This window comes from Onychomys torridus, chromosome 11 (assembly GCF_903995425.1).
Source record: "Onychomys torridus chromosome 11, mOncTor1.1, whole genome shotgun sequence".
Taxonomy (NCBI): Eukaryota; Metazoa; Chordata; class Mammalia; order Rodentia; family Cricetidae; genus Onychomys; species Onychomys torridus.
In genome coordinates, this window is record NC_050453.1 from 53914871 (window position 1) to 53932660 (window position 17790).

Below are 17790 nucleotides of genomic sequence, written 5' to 3' on the forward strand. Positions count from 1 at the left end.
ACAAGAAGCTTACAGAACACCAAATAGACTAGACCCCCACCCCCAAGAAAGTCTCCCTGCCACATAATAATCAAACCACTAAACATACAGAATAAAGAAAGAATATTAAGAGCCGCAAAAGAAAAAGGCCAAATGACTTATAAAGGAAGGCCCATGAGAATAACACCTGATTGCTCAATGGAGACTCTGAAAGCCAGAGGGTCCTGGACAGACATTAAGAGACCATGGATGCCAGCCCAGACTATTATACCCAGCAAAACTTTCAATCTCCACAGTTGGGGTCCACAAAATATTCTAAGACAAAACCAGATTTAAACAATACCTATCTACAAATCCAACCCTCCAGAAAGCACTAGAAGGAAAACTCCAACCTAAGGAAGTTAGATGCACCCACAAAAACACAGACAATAGATAATTCCACAGCAGTAAATCCCAAAGAAGGGAAATACACACACACACACACACACACACACACACACACACACACACTACCATCAAAAATATAACAGGAATTAGAAATCACTGGTCATTAATATCCCTTAATATCAATGGACTCAATTCACCTATAAGAGACACAGGCTAACAGAATGGATACGAAAACAGGATACATCCTTCTGCTGCCTACAAGAAACACGCCTCAACTTCAAAGACAGACACTACCTCAGAGTAAAAGATTGGGAAGAGACTTTCTAATCAGATGGACTTAAGAAGCAAGCTGGTGTAGGTAGCTATCCTGAGATCTAACAAAATAGACTTCAAACTAAAATCAATCAAAAGAGATCATGAAGGATATTATTTATTCATCACAGGAAAAATCCATAAAGATGAAGCCTCAATTCTAAACATTTATGTCCCAAATACAAGGGTACCCACATATATAAAGAAACATTACTGAAGCTTAAATCACACTTCAAAACCCACACATTAATACTGGGAGACTTCAACACCCCACCCTCACCAATAGACTGGTCTGTCAAACAGAAACTTAACAGAGAAATAAGGGATCTAACAGATGTTATGACTCAAATGGACTTAATAGATATCTACAGAACATCCCACCCTAACACAAAAGAATATACCTCCTTCTCAGCACCCTATGGAACCTTATCTAAAACCAACCACATACTCAGTCACAAAGCAAATCTCAACAAACACAAAAAAAGTGGAATAACCTTCTGTATTTTATCGGACCACCATAACTTAAAGTTAGATTTCAACAACAACAAAAATTGTAGAAAGCCTACAATCTCATGGAAACTGAATAATGCTCAACTGAATCACCAATGGGTCAAGGAAGAAATAAAGAAAGAAATTAAAGACTTCCTAGAATTCAATGAAAATGAATGTACAACATATCCAAGCTTATAAGACACTATGAAAGCAGTGCTAAGAGGATGATTCATAGCATTAAATGACCACATCAAGAAGTTGGAAAAATCTTACACTAGCGACTTAACAGCACACCTGAAAGCTCTAGAACAAAAAGAAGCAAACTCTCCCAGGAGGAATAGATGCCAGGAAATAATCAAATTGCGGGCTGAAATCAATAAAATAGAAACAAAGAGAACAATACAAAGAATCAATGAAACAAAGACTTGGTTCTTTGAGAAAATCAAAACTAACCACAAGGCAGAGAGAGCACATCCAAATTAACAAAATCAGAGATGGGGACATAACAACAGACAAGGAAATCCAGAGAATCATCAGGTCATACTTCAAAAACCTGTACACCACAAAATTGGAAAATCTAAAAGAAATGTACAATTTTCTGGATAAGTACCACATTTCAAAATTAAATCAGGATCAGATAAACTATGTAAATAGACCTATAACCCCTAAGGAAATATAGTCTCCCAACTATTAAAAAAAAAAGTCTCCCAACTAAAAAAAGTCCAGGATCAGAAGATGGTTTCAGTGCAGAATTCTACCAGAATTTTAAAGATGAGCTAATACCAATATTCTTCAAACTGCTCCACACAATAGAAACAGAGGGAAAACTGTCAAACGTTTTTATGAGGCTACAATTATCCTGGTAACTAAAGATGCAACGAAGAGAATCACAGACACAAGCAAAATATTACTGACACAAGCAAAATATCACCACTGCTGGTGGAAGTGCAAATTTGTACAGCCACTTTGGAAATCAATACGGTGGTTTCTCAGAAAACTGGGAATCAATCAACCTCAAGACCCAATGATACCAATCTTGGGCATATACCCAAGGGATGCTCAATCATACCACAAGGACACTTGCTCAACTATATCCATAGCAGCATTATTCATAATAGCCAGAACCTGGAAACAACCTAGATGCCCCCAACCAAAGAATGGATAAAGAAAATTTGGTACATATATGCAATGCAGTACTACTCAGCAGTGAAAAACAATGATATGATGAAATTTGCAGGCAAATGGATGAAACTAGAAAATATCATCCTGAGTGAGGTAACCCAGACTCAGAAGGACAAACATGGTATGTACTCACTCATAAGTGGATACTAGATGTAAAGCAAAGGATAACCAGATTGCAACCTATAGCTCCTGAGAAGCTACAGAATAAGGAGGACCCAAAGAGGGGGACTCATAAATTGCCCTGGGAAGGGGAAATAGATGAGATCTCCTGAGTAAACTGGGGGTGATGGGGGCAATAGAGGGAGGGGATGGGGGATGAGAACATAAGGGAATGGGATGGTCGAGCTGGAACAGGAATGGTGTGAGAGAGCAATGAAAGACAGATCTTGATAGAGGGAGACATCATGGGGATAAGGAGAAACCTGGTGCTAGGGAAGTTCCCAGGAATCCACAAGGATGACCCCAGCTTAGACTACTAGTGTTAGGGTCCGAGAGAAGAACTCAATAAAGACCATCAGTCACACATGCAATCAGCAAGCACATTTATTATTTCCAACATATTGGGATCGTAAATAGCAACCCCAAGGGAGGTCCAAAGTTCCTTTTAAGCAGAGTTAAGGGAATTCCAGGAAGGAGAGATTAATCTGGTGCTGATTGGTGGAGGAAAGATTAGTCTGGGGGGCTGATTGGTGGCAAACTCTGGTGGTTAGGGAGCTTCCAGCTGCAGGGTAGGGAAAGCTATCTTCAGCTAGCAGGAGGTTGGGTGGCTCCTACTGAGACAGCAGAAGGCTGTGGGGCACCTGCTGATTAGTTGCCCTTGAGTTGTGGTCTTCCCGAGAACTGTTCTCTCAGCTCCAGCCAGTTCCATTAAACCGAAATTAAGGCCTGATCCCTGACAGGGCTATTAGAAACCTGTCATGGATCTCGTCTGGTCCCCCAGTCCTCTCATTAGCACTAGTGGAGAAGATGCCTGAACTAGCCTACCCTGGTAACCAGATTGGTGAATACCCTAACTGTTATCATAGAGCCTCCACCCAGTAACTGATGGAGCAGTTGCAGAGAGTAACAGCCAAGACCATGATGGGGAAACTTACAGATATAACTGAACCAAACTAGAGAAATTCATGAACTTTAGAACAACAGCTGTGAGGCATGCATGGGCCTGGACTAGGCCCTCTGCTTAAGCAAGTTGTGGAGCTTGGTCTTGAGGAAAAAAAAATTAGAGATACATTTTACAATTGCAAAGTGCTGACTTTGCTTCTGTAAACTTGCTTGCGTTAGACACTGACCCATCCCCTCCCTGGAAATAAGTAAAAAGTTTCAGAGTCCCGCCGTCAGCCTTGGGACAAGGTCTGTAATTATAGATTAAAAAATAATAATAAGTCTCTGTTTAAAAATTCCCCAAACGGGACCCAAGATAAGGACCATCTGGTGAGTCCAGCAAACTAGGTCAAATGTCAGCCAATCATAAGCCTGTAACTATGCGAACTCCCCTCCAGAGTAACCGCTCCCCCTAGATTTCCCCTGAGCCAACCAGTTTACAACGAGTGTTACAAAATTTCCCACGTAACAAAATGATTGCTGAAATATATTATAAATATATTATGATTTTTAAATTGGGCCAACCCCGGGGCACCTGGTATCTTATGTTAATTTTGTAGTTTTTGCCTTTAAAAATGCTTGTAACTGCTGCTCAGGGCTCTCTGACTGACCAGGACAGAGAGCCCACTTGCGACAGTGCTGAATAAATTCCTCTTGCGTGTTGCATCTGCTGGTTTGGAATCTTGGTTTGGGGGGGGGGGGGGGGCCTCCTGCAGACGAAAGTATCCCAGGGGTCTGGGGTCTTTTGGTCTGTTTAAGGGGCCCCTGGCACTGGGAATGGGATCTACCCCTGGTGCATGAACTGGCTCTTTGGAGTCCATTACCTATGGTGGGATACCTTGCACAGACTTGATGCAGGGGGCGGGGCTTTGACCTGCCTCAAATGAATGTGTCAGGCAGGCTTTGCTGACTCACTATGGGAGGCCATACCTTTGTGGAGGAGGGGTTGAGGGGGTGAGGCTGGAGGGTGATAAGAGAGGGATCTGTGGTTGGTATGTAAAATGAATAAAAAATTTCTTAATTAAAAAAAAAACCAAATAAATAAATTAAATTAAATAACCATGCTAAGAGCTGGAGAGATGGCTAGCCACCCAGGTCCAACAATCTGAGTTCGGATCCCAACACCCATACCAGTTCACAATGTTCCAAATGTTATAATGTTCCAAAAATAGAGAAAAACAGAAAATGTGCTTGTTTTTCCCTTGTTTCAACAGAGTTTTTCCCTTGTTTCTTAACTTAATGTTCTAGACATTAAAGCCAATGACTCTTGAAAAGTATTTATTGTAGGAGGTAGTCCAGAGATGCTAACTAAGTATACTGGTTGCTGTGAAAATGCAAATACCATGCCATTTTATAACAATCTTGTTTATATACAGAATTTTGGAATCTTCCAGGAACCTAGAACAAATTCTCTGTGTATGAGACATACAGATGATTGTATATAAAGTCAAAGAAGTAATTTTTTTTGGCTTGACATGTGAAGGCCCCATGCTTGGTCTAAGCATACCCTAAAGAAACATTCATTCTGTTGACTTCTTTGCTGTGAAGTTTACTGTCTCACATGGGCTTTCAAGACAAGAGAGTATGTGTACTATATTGTTTTTCTTCATAACAAGATGTTAATTATAATATATATACAAGTACACTCCAGATTATTTGTGCAAAGTTACTAGTTATTTAGAAAGTATTATTTCTTATGTTTCTATAGTTGACAAAGTAAAGCAGATGTGCTGCTCAGACTTGCAAATATTAAGCTTTTAATCTACGTCCCTTAGACATCTGCTGGTAAATTACTCAAGCTAAAGGGACTGAGGAGTATAAACAGCTCTGCAGATGTTTCAATGTCACTGTTAGAGTCTGTCACTAAAATGCTAGTGAATTTTTATGTTAAGGGAGGTAAGACTTGAACAGCCCTGCATAGCACAACATTGAGTCTGTCAACTAAAAATGAATAGCTTACACTACTCAAATCAGCAGGATGCCTGCACAGAACAGACCTATAGATCAAAAAGTAGGACACAGGAAATAGAAACTTGTGTACCTGCTGCCACCAGATTTTCAACCATGGTGTCCAAACATATATTAAAGAAACGACTTTAGCCGGGTGGTGGTGGTACATGCCTTTAATCCCAGCACTTGGGAGGCAGAGGCTAGCGGATCTCTGTGAGTTCCAGGCCAGCCTGGGCTACCAAGTGAGTTCCAGGAAAGGCGCAAAGCTACACAGGGAAACCTTGTCTCGAAAAACCAAAAAAAGAAAAAAGAAACGACTTTAATGAATGGTGCTGGGAAATCTGGAAATCTACATACAGAAGAGTGAATCTAGACCTTTGTCTCTCATCTCATAGGAAACAAGTGAAATAAAGCCCTTAGTATAAGATCTGAATCTGATGGTGCTCAAGAAGTGAATATTGCCAAATGGGATCGCATCAACTTAAAAAGCTTCTTCACAGCAAAGCACAGAAGCAGAAAGAACAGCTATAGAATTGGACATAGTCTGTCTGCTAGATGACTGACAGGAAGTAATATCTAGAATAAAAACTCAAACGTGAACCCAGCCAAATTCTAAGTTGTCCAATCAAGAAGTACACAAACAAATTAACTAAACTGGTGGTTCTCAAAAGAAAAGAAATGACCAATAAATAACATGAAAACATGATTACCATCTGAACCATGAAGAAAATGAAAAGCTTTAGGTGTGTGTGTGCCAAATTTAGAATGCCCAGGTTAGGTAGCTTAAGGACAATTGGAGAGGAGAAGAGAACATAGTCTATGTGCTAATACAAAGTGACTGCCGTCCCAAATTACTATATCCAGCAAAACTATCATAACTAAAGGAGAAATAACAATTGCGCATGAAAAGAAACAAAACAAAATAACAAAAAAACAAGTTGAAAGAATTCATGACCACTAAATTGCCACTACATAAAACACCTACAGGAATGCTTCAGACTGAAGAGAAAGATAAATTCATCCAGGAAGCTAAGGATAGAATAAACCATGCTAGCACTGAAGAGAAGCAAATGAGGAATAAAAATAGACCAAACACTACAAAGCTATCTAGCTGGCAGGAATTAACATAGACAATTCAATAACAACTCTGAAAGCTAATGGTCTTAATTCACCAATCAAAGGCTGAAAACTAGGAGACTGGATCCAATTCCTTGCTGCCTCTAAAAAAATGCACCTCGCCACTAAAGATTGGTACTACCTTAGCAAAAAAGGATGAGCAAAGTAACCCTAAGGAAACAAGCAGGTGTCCCTCCATTCTCTGACAAGGTAGTCTTCAAGAGGACATTGTTATTCTAACTTAGAGTCAGCAAACATAGCTGTATTTAAGTTCTCAGAACAAACTCCACTGGATATAAAAATATAAATTAATCCCAACAGAGAAGTAATGGATGACTTCAATATCACACACTCTCACCAAAAGACAGGTCATCCTGATAGTATATACACCAATGGACATAACATATACAGAGCACATGTTCTTCTTAACAGTCCATGGAACTTTCTCGAAAATACATCATATACTAGGACACGAATACAGTAAAGCTCAAATAATTCCTTATATTCTATCTCTCCAGAATTGGACAGAACAAGAAATCAAATGTAAGAGAAACACAAAACATATACAAATTACTGGAGACTGAACACACTGATAATGAATGGCAACTACATAGTTATTTCTTCCAAACCAAAACATCCCCTCCTGAAGGGAGGCTAATTAAGACTCAGGAAATAAACAAAACTCACAAGTCACAGGAAACTCCTGAAAATTACAAGCTCATAAGGGCCCCCTCTGAGGTCATATAAGGAATTACCTTATTACCCATAAGCCTTTAAACTCCAAAAAAACACGCAATGGTTCTTTAACCTAGACTAGGCTGGAATTGTTTTTGGTCTGTTGTTGGTATACTATCTGGGATAAGTAGACATTTATTTGGAAAAGTCACCCAACAATGAGTTGTCAAAAGAGTTAAGGAAGTAAAGTTGGGAGATATGGGGGGCACCCTGGGGTGGTGTGGGAGGGAAGTAATGATAGAAGAAAATAATTACTACACAAATAGACCTGTCTTCCAATAAACTGGAAAAAAAATGGACATCTAGACTCAGTGAAAATTAAAATAGCAGATAAACAATTTAACTAGATCTATAACAAGCAACAAGATCAAAGCACTATTTTGAAAGCAAGTTTAAAGCTAGAGAGAATGCTCAGCAGTTAAGAGTACTTGTTACTGTTGCAGAGGACTTGGTTTTGGTCCCAAGCACCCACATGGTAGCTCATGGTTATCCATAACTCAGTTCCCAGGGATCTGATGTCCTCTTCTGGCCTCTAGGCACACACATGGTATATAACCATACATGAAAACATATACTAAATAAATCTTTTTTTTCTTAAATTTTTTAACTAAAAACAGTCCAAGTTCAGGTGGGTTCACTGTGTAATGCCACCAGAACTTTAAAGAATCAACAGGAATGTTTTACAAAGCATGCCATAAAACAGAAAGGGATACTGCCAACTTCCTTCTATGTACCCTGATACCAAACCAAATAAAGACATATCAAAACTAATGTATTTATAGCCAATCTTCTCCATGAACACAGATACAAAAATTCTCAATCAAATGCTTGTAAACAGAATTCAAGAACCCATCAAAACGGAAAATTTTCTTTTTTATGACTTGTGATTTACTGTCCTATCTGAGGATTCTACATGCTCCATGACTTCCTATTTAAAATTTGGACCCAGGATAAAATACATTGGCTTTTGCAAAATACCTACAAGAAAATAAAGACAAGATACAGATGAGAAGACATTATCAGCTGGTCATTGACAAAGCCTGAAGCTCTAGCTGCTACTTGTCCAAAATTCAAGTGAGGCTATGAAGCAAGACTAAACAGACAAAAAGGATCAACAGAACAGAATATTGAAGGAAAAACACAGAAGAACAGCTCAGCCCCAATTGACACGAAAGCTTGAAACAATACAAAGGGAATTAATTATCAATAAAATTATCAAAACTGCTCTATATGCTACTACATATCAAAGTTACCAAGAAACTTTCCAAGTGGACAGAAACAAAGCTTTTAAATTTCTAAAAGAGGTACATTTATAAGGGATGAATGTAAATAGCATATCTCACTAATGTTAGAATTCATTATAAAAATTAATTGATACCCATGTATGGAACATTTTTGTCTCTCAAAGAAAAAAAATATAGGCAATCTATTAACCAGTTATAAGCATAATATTCACAGTAAAGGACAGCAGAATAGCATGGCATGCAGCACTTCTCATAGTCAAAGGTCACAAAGCTCAATATAAAACAAAGCCAGCCAGGGGCCGCCCGTGCCAGCCATATGCTGAATACAGCAACGTTCAGCAGACACCAAGGGGTGTCAAGTGCCTAGTTAACTGGGCAGTCAGCTCTTGGGGCCTCCAGTTTCCCATCCTTGAACTCAAACTAGTGACAGATGGGAAACACCCGAGGAAAGAGCATGTGTCTGGCCCAATATGCAGAAACTCTCCTTGTCTCTGCTCCCTGAGCAATCCACACAGCTACAGTCCACAGGGCACTTACCCAGGACTGGGTCCTATAAAGAAGCTTTGGATGGTTTGAAATATATGGGAGGAAGTACAGAAGTGATATGGAAATACTTCCAGGACTGGGTATCTGCATGGGGTACCAGGACCAATCCCCTCCTGACACATCAAGGGACAACAGTGAATCTTGAGAGATGGTCACTGAAAATTCTATCTCATATGTCCTTCTAAGCTAGAAAAAAAGCATGAAAATGTTTGACATTTCAATATAATTCCAGAATAGCATACCTGAATAAGCAATGCTGATCTACTTTGAGTTTTGGCCAGTTTTTCATTTTTCAGCATTAGCAACTTTCTTTGTGCTGAGACTCTTCGCCAACATTTTTGAATGATCAGAGCTGCATTAGCCTTTTTTTGCAATCTTTGTCTGGTTAGAAAATTGCGAACAACTGACTGAATAATTCTAGCAGCTTTATCTCTTTCCTTTAATGAGGAAAAGAAAAGAAAAACAAATTTGAGTTAACCATTACTTTAAATTTTTATTCTTTGTAAAACAATAAATTTCTACATATTAACCATATTGTCAATTTATCCTAGAAAAACCATTCCCTACTCTATCTAGGCGTCTTATGTTCATCCTGGGGGTACTGATGCTTTGGGGCATGTCAAAGAGGCAACTATTTGCGAGAAACAGGATTCCTAAGAATTAAACTAATCTCAAGTTCACAGACATGTCTGGTCTATCACAAATCCTAAGTAAGACTCTGATGTGGATGCAGTGAACTCACAGGAAAAGCTGCATGGAAGAAACAAAACATGCCTTTCAGTGTAAGGTAGATGGCTTTGTCACATTTGAACAAAGCAACACACACACAAAAGAGGGGAAACAATACACCTCTCCCTTCATGACCAAACACGTGGGGCATTAAGCCAAGACCCACAAGGAAGAGGGGACACAGTCTTCACTGAGAGAACTCGTGCTGAGAGGTGCAGCAATGTGAGTGACCCAGGAGAAGCGTGCATCCTGGGAACAGGATCCAGCACTCTCCCATCTCCACTGGTGTTACTTCTGAAAGTGACTAGTGCGACCACCAAGCATTTCCTATCTAACACTGCATAAATGATCATTTAAACCTCCTCAGGACCATGGACAGAAGATACAGCACTATGACCTGGGCTAATGAGGCACAAAGTCCAATGGCTTGTCAGTCTATAGACAGCCAGGATCTGGCGAGTCTGTCGGCTTGAAAGCCCGTGCCTTTAATCGCCTGGCTGTACTCTTAACTCAACCTGAGGTAGAAACTGGAATATGAGAATCATTTCCTCTGGTGGAAGGGAACAACATAAAGCATGACTGACGCCCTTTATGGTACCGTCTGGAGCATCTCACATGAAAGGGTGGGCTCCACAGAAGCTAGCGACAAATGCCAAGGATTAGTCACTAACCGTCAATGGGTGCTGTCTGTATGGAAGCTGCTGCAGTGTGGGGACACTCGAAAATATGAAAAGAACAATCAATAAATTAACACAAATACCAAGAAACAGGAAAGGTCATGGACTAGACCATGAGGAGAAGACAATAAACTAGACAATTCTAAATTTGGGACAGAGGAATGATACCTGCGAAAGGGATGAGACCGTCACACAGCATTTCCCATGCCTCTGCTAAGCACTTGTCTGCAAATAAATTCAGCTAGAAGCACACTACTCAAATAACGGTAATTGATTTAAAAAAAAAAAAGATTTTAGAATGATACAGCTCAGAAATATAGAATGTTTGGATCAACATTAAAAACACCAAGGGCATCCTGAATGAAAGAGACTCAAGTGAAATGAAAGTGAACTCAATTGCAAGAAGCGACTAAAACTCACAACTTTATCTGTCGTCACTAGATCAGCTGATGATAGAGGGAGGCAAATACACTACAAGAGTTAGCTAGAAAACTCCCCTCAGCTAAGGCTACTGTGCGCACATCTACAATTATTGACCCTGCTCTAAAGCAGGCCATCATTTCCAATGCCATCCTACTAGTGCACCATCCAGCTGCCAGTTTCTTTTATTTCCCCCCATACATGAACCACATACTATGATTTAATTTAATTTCGTTTGTGTCTACTTATGGATAGGAAAACCGACAGGCTGAACTTATCAGGGGACCCAGGAAGCACTGTCCACCTGCCAGTTTGTTACCATACAGCTTGAATGACTCTATAGAGGCTTTATACTAAGTATAGTAATGACATAAAACCAAACTCTAAAAGCTGAAAAGGTATCTCAGGATAATCCGTATCAGCCTAGCAGCTCAGGAAATGCCTAAGAGGACCTAGAAGGATGCTACACAATGCTCCCAATAGAGAGACAGATACAGATGCCTGCCATCATCTCGGTGTAAGAGTGAGATTACAGTCAGCAGGAGAAGGCAAGTAAGAAGTGATCAGATTAACCAAAAAATGTAACCAGAACTATTAAAACTTCTTTCAAATTGGCCTTTTTGATGGCTCACTTTGATTGTCAACATGACTGGATCAGAGGGTTACTGAGCACTGAAGTCCATGCAAAGCACAACTGAGACCTTGAGAGATAGTTTCCAATCTCTGGAGACAGGGTAGATTGCAGTAGAAAAAGGGAAGAGGTGAGGCAAGTACCCTCAGCTTTTTCTTCCCAAATTTACAAGCAGAATATGGCCTACAGCATATTATGTGGGAAAAGGTGGAGGAGGAAAATACACAAGTATACTATATTTACATCTCTGCATCCCAAAACTATATGCAATTAATACGTTTACCTCAACCATCTCTTTGTAAAATTCACTGGAATCCTGTGAAATACTGTTCTCATTTTTCACAATTACCTGATGGTGTTTTAGGTCTCTTTTGAGTTTATATTTTCTCCAAGTTGTCTGTATAAGTCGGGCAGCTCTTATTTCTTTACGGAGATCCAAAAGCCTTGCACAAAGGAATGACAAATAGGTAATAACCACCTAAGAAAAATACAAAAGACGAAAGCAGAGGGTCAGGAGGGAACCAGGACACACTATCATCCTCTGTGCCTCATTAAGAGTGATTATCAGCCAGGCATTGTGGTGCACAGCTTTAATCCCATCCTTCAGGAGGCAGAGGCAGGCTGATCTCTTGAGTTTGAGGCCACCCTGGTCTACACAGCAAGTTCCAGGACAGCCAGGACTATCCAAAGAAACCCTGTCTAGAAAAACAAGACAGAACGAAACAGAGTGACTATGGAGAAATCATTCCCTGACCTTTTCATCTGGAATTGTATTTGACATGTCTGAATGATGAATCATAGCAGGTATTCCTCCAAGGTCTCTCACTGCAGATCTCACCAAATGGAAATTTCTCTTCTCATTTTCTAGAAGCTCTTTGTATAGTTCTGGAGTATTTTCTACTACGTACACAAGTGACAAAGAGATGAATGAGGCCAAAAATCAGACACGGCAAAGAAGCCGAATACTTAATCAAACCAAAGGGACTAACCGTGATCAAGGGCTTCAAGAGACAGATCCAGACAACCTCCCTCCGATTCAGATGAAGAATTTAACACCACTGACCCAGTCTGTGCGCAGGCCACGGACTGAGTAGTACGCTGGCATATGGCATCAAAAGGCACATAGCACGGGTGGTAGTGGTGGATGAGATAGCACAGCACACGGCCATCTGAGAAAGACACCGTAAAATTCTCCACCTGCACACAAATACCAGAGAAGCCAGCAGTCCCAATTAGACGGTAGCATAAACATATTTAGCAGTTCATTTCCTTATAAGAGCTAAAACCTTATTAATTGGTAAGGCAGATGGCATTAACACCAGGCAGAGCCAAACTTTCAGTTCTTAAAGAACGTTTCAAAAGTAGGGTTTGATCATCATAGTATTACTGTCCTTGGTTGGATAGCATCTTTCACGACATCATTACCCTTCCCAGAACCTCAGAATATGACTTTATTTGAAAAACAGAGTGGCATGGCTAGAAACACACAACACTGAGTAATGGCACAGGAAGGGAGGGACGAGTGCAGCTCCAAGCCAAAGAACAGACAGGGTGGCTGCCTTCTACCAGCACGCAAGAACAGGGCGGGGAGAACAGCCTTTGATGAGCCTATGGACTGGCCAACACCTTGCTTTTAGACTTCTGGCCTCCACAACTACTGAAAGAATAAAATTGTATGTTAAGACACCCAGTGCCCTGTCATGCATTATGGCAGGTTTCGGGAAACTATAAGAATTATACTCAGTCGTCATTACTCATGAACATCAAATTTGGAAGTGAACCAATCTCTTAATGGAAAAACGAGGTTAAGCTCCAACATGTCCATGAATCATAAACCGTGGTTCACATGTTTCCAGAATGAAGTGACATTATCCTCATGGCCCACAGCACTGGAATGGATGCCAACAAGAAGCTTATTTACCAAGTGGTCGACCTGAAATATGATGGACAGTCTCCCTTGGGAATGTCACTAGGTGCTTCAACACTACATCTGGGGACAGTTTTAAAGCAGGAAATCAAAGAAAAGCAGAAAATACAAAAGCATACAGACCATGAAAAGGTCGGAAAGAGCAGACGCGGGAAGGCAGTGCTGCCCTTCAACCTCAGCAGAGAAGAAGCACCGACACTCACAGTGAGCAACCAGACAAACTGTCACTACCGACTTCAGAAAAAGAAATACGTTTCTTTTTCAGCTACTTACTAAATTCCCAAGTAATGACTGATCACATCTTTAACGCTCAAGGATGTGATTAAAACACAGGCCACCCAGACAGCTAACAATGTTTCTAGTAACAAGTCTCTGAGGTGCAACAATTCACTAGATCCCCAGTAACATGCAATCTGTACTGTTGGTCTGGTTTAATTTTCCTTATCAAGGAGCTTATAATTATGTGGGAAAGTTTTTCAAGTATTTATACTTATAAGGATGTATTATTCAGAAAGTATCAACCTGATCAATTATTAGACTTTAAAGTCGTTCGACTTTAGCTAAGGTTTGAAATATGTTAAATGAAAGCAAAAACAAAAAGACTTACCTGTTTATTATAGAAGGCACAAACGGCGTTTACCCAATCCATCAATAACTTCACACTGTCACCATAGTGTTCAAAGGACCCACTCTTCCTTTTGTCCCTTTGCTTAGTAGTAACAGCTTGGGAACGGCATGATAAGGCAGATGTTGCTCTTTTTATATTGTATGTGTGTTTCAGAAAATCAATTTCTTCCTTTAATTGTTCTAAATTAAGGGAAATATCCACCTGAAAAGTATAGAAAACTTAAATACCTTTTTGTTTTTCATATTTCATTTTAAAGCTTCAAAAATTAAACAGATGCATCCTGGGAACTTGCTGGCCAGCCAATATATACCCAACACACACGTGAGGATTTTTTCTTAAATCCAACAAAAAACACCTAAACTGTGTATTTTAACATAAAAACTTCATATTCTTAGTGGCAAATAGCTCCCACATATAAATGACAGAAATGTTTAGTGGTTAAAAAAACAGAATTTGGGGATGAAGAGATGGCTCAACCATTAAAGGCTAGGCTCACAACTGAAAAATATGAAATTTGAGTCTACACAGTCTGGGCTCTACATTTTGCTCTATTTCTTTTAAGATGGAAATGTTAGCTTCAGTTCTTTTATGAGGGAGGAAGCAATATTGACATTGTCCATGGTATAAAAAGGATTAAACCTAAAGCAGTTATCACAGTTCCTAGCATAGAATAAAGCCCAAAAAGTGATAGTGACTATTGCCAGTCTTCATTGGATTAAAAATTATTTTAGTAATCAGCATTCAAAGTTAACTTCAAAAAAGTATGGTAAACATACAATACCTGAAAAGCAAAAGCTATTTTCCAAAGCAACCCAAGTGTTTTCTCTCTGTGCCGATCCACGATATCCTTAGACAAGATAGTGTTTCCTACAAGTGAAAAGCAGTCCATTAGCACAATGTATGCACACATCAAGGCTCAGCAAAGACACTAAATTTTATTCCTGTTCACTTTTACCATGCTCGTCGGTTAGTTGAACCCCTCGTGATTTGAGAACCTGAAGAACAAGATCGACATTGTGCATCTTTTGAACTCGACTTATTGCAGGAATCCTGAGTTTCTTTGACAGATTCCAGTTCTGTGTGAGAAGCTCCACGGTTCGCCTAGCAGTAAAGAAATTTTCAAAGAAGCTTCATGTAAATAAAGTTACTGCCCATGTAAATCACAAAACTATATGCACAGTAAGGACAAAAGGACACTATGCCAAATTTCCACTGTTTCAGTTAGCAAGCGGAATTTCTTCTCATTTTAAGTCTGGAGGTTTGAGGTCTACAAACACGTGAGAAAGAAAAACACAAGACACATGCACACATGAACAAATCAACAGAGTTCTACGCAGTGAGACAGAAGCGGGTGAGGAGGGAAGGAGTTTGGGGGAAATGTGGGGCGGGGATTAAGATGTGGTATGTTCCACACACCAAGCAAGGACTTGCTTCTCTTATTTTATAGTCACCAAGTAAATCTCATCATTAGACATTAACTGCTCCTAGTCTTTTTCTTGACAGAAGGAACCATGACTTAGAGCAGTTAAGTAAACTCAGCCACATGGTCAGCAAGTAATGACAGAAGTGAGATGCAAGCTGAGATGTTCATCAGTCTCCAACTCATAGCAGATGACTATGAAAATCCCTACCTAAGAGAGGTACCTCAGAATCTGAAATCCAACTCCTGACAGCATCACTATTATTCGAACTTCATTATACATAAATAAGATGAATACACTCAAAACCAGCCTAAAGAGATAAGGAAGCCAGGAAAAGCTACCGCTGACACAAAATGTTAATTCTGCAGCAGCAGAGCCTAGTTGATTCTCAAATGAAAATTAAGAGTAAAAGAGAACGGGAAACTATCATTCAATATTTAAATCGGCTTCGTGTTCTTCAGGACCACTATTCTAGGACACTGGTAGCTCCCACCCACAGATCCTATTCCCATAACAGCAGTGAAAACAAAGATGTGTAGCATAACTCATAACTCGTTTTTCTCAAAGAGTAATCTCGGGCAGTTTTTAAAATCATGAATTTATTGTATTATAGATTACTTTTAAAATATTAGTACAGAAAATGACACTTTCCAAAATCATTTTAGTCTAGCCCATTAAGTAAATCTGTAACTTATACTTACACAAGGCGCACCCCACACTGTAGGTCCACAGCAAGATTCGTAACAGCAAAATCGAATTCATCAAGTGGTGTCTGAACATGGCTCACAGGTAAACCCAGTAAGCTAAGGTGACGAGAAAGGTCACCTTCACCACTCAGGAAATCTCGTGAAAAGGCTAGAAGAAGTTCTTTACTAGCCTGAAAACAGGAAGCATGAGTTATCTATCAATATTATGATTTTATTTATGACAACAACAAATCTCAAAACCATTCTGTGCTTAAGAAATACTATGAGGAGTATAAAGAGAATGCCTATGACCAAGGTAAATGCAAATTCATATTTCCAATTCAAGACCTTGTGAAAATTGTTCACAATTAAATACAGAAGCTAATTGGGTAACCTATGACCTAAAACAGGGAAGATACTCTCCCAAAGTTAATTCTGCAGCAGCATAGCCTAGTATATTCTCAAATCAAAATTAAGAGTAAAAAAGAACGGGAAACTATCATTCAACCAAAAGCAGGCATTCTACATCTGGGATCTGAGGTCCACAGGCACACTGTAAGACAAAAATGAGACATACCCATGGATAAACTGAGTCCTACACAGGAGAAAGGAATAAAGAAAGAGTTACTATACAGATTCTCACTCCTGTTCCACTCATGAATGTGTTCACTGCAACACGAATGCTTTTTATGACAGAAAACGTACCACCAGAGCAAGAAAAAGTTTGGAAAGGAAAATGAAAGACATCTGTTGAAAACGATACCTTGAATTCAGCATCTTTACAAAAGAGGCAGGGATCATGATCAATAAGTCTGGAAATCTTAGCGTGGTCAAGGAAACAGATCAACAACAGTAATTTTTTCAGTGTGAACTTAGACAAAGCTGCTTCATGACCTTAACATACAAACAAACAAACAAAACACCGATAAGTTTATCTACGGAAGGCAATGATAATCATATGCTAGCAAAAACAGTAGCAACTACACCTAAATCACCATGTGCTTTTTCTTAGCAATTTGCAGGTTTGAGTCTCTCCCATAATTCTATAGGACAAGCACTATTTAATATGCCCAGTCTGTGGGAGGGACAACACAGTGACAGCAATGACATTTAGCTGCTCTTATTCAACAAATATTTAATGAACACCCACTACTATTCGGGAGTATCGCTGTAGGTGCTGTATAGTTAGCACCAAACTAAAACAGATACAGCCCCATAGGACTTACAACCTATTGGGGTGAGACAGGGTGGAGACGACAAGAAATTTAAACAGTGGTGGAGGAAAGGGCAAAGACTGAGGGTAAGAGAAGAAAAGGTAGTCAAAGCAGAGACCTATTTAAAATGACTGAAGAAAGTAAAATGCAAGCTAAGAGGGACGATAACATGCCATTTTGCATCGTGTGTGGAGATACTCACCATCGCGAAACAGAAGAGGAACAGTGGGGTGTCTATATTCAGCTGCTATATCAGGATTCCAAAGTAAGCGGTTCAGAATGAACATAGCCAGCCCTGTGATGTCACTGTTGTCTGCCAGAGGGACCAGCTCGCCATAGACTGTCTGCAAAGACAAGAAGGCAAAGCAAGACCAGGGTTACATTAACCCTAAGAAGGAAGAGGAAGCTGCTGG

General features: G+C 39.7%; 1 protein-coding gene across 1 annotated transcript in view; it reads right to left on the minus strand.

The window, feature by feature from the left end:
- The window catches only part of Aspm (assembly factor for spindle microtubules), a 56589-nt gene that overhangs the window by 18585 nt on the left and 20214 nt on the right, over positions 1–17790 (minus strand). The window contains exons 8-17 of the mRNA XM_036203025.1: positions 17580–17721; positions 16927–17057; positions 16179–16354; positions 15012–15157; positions 14838–14923; positions 14036–14257; positions 12491–12698; positions 12256–12401; positions 11851–11979; positions 9287–9481 (exon numbers count right to left, since the gene is read on the minus strand). Coding sequence (XP_036058918.1) covers positions 9287–9481; positions 11851–11979; positions 12256–12401; positions 12491–12698; positions 14036–14257; positions 14838–14923; positions 15012–15157; positions 16179–16354; positions 16927–17057; positions 17580–17721 — 1581 coding nt within the window. The remainder of the gene's footprint in view (positions 1–9286; positions 9482–11850; positions 11980–12255; positions 12402–12490; positions 12699–14035; positions 14258–14837; positions 14924–15011; positions 15158–16178; positions 16355–16926; positions 17058–17579; positions 17722–17790) is intronic.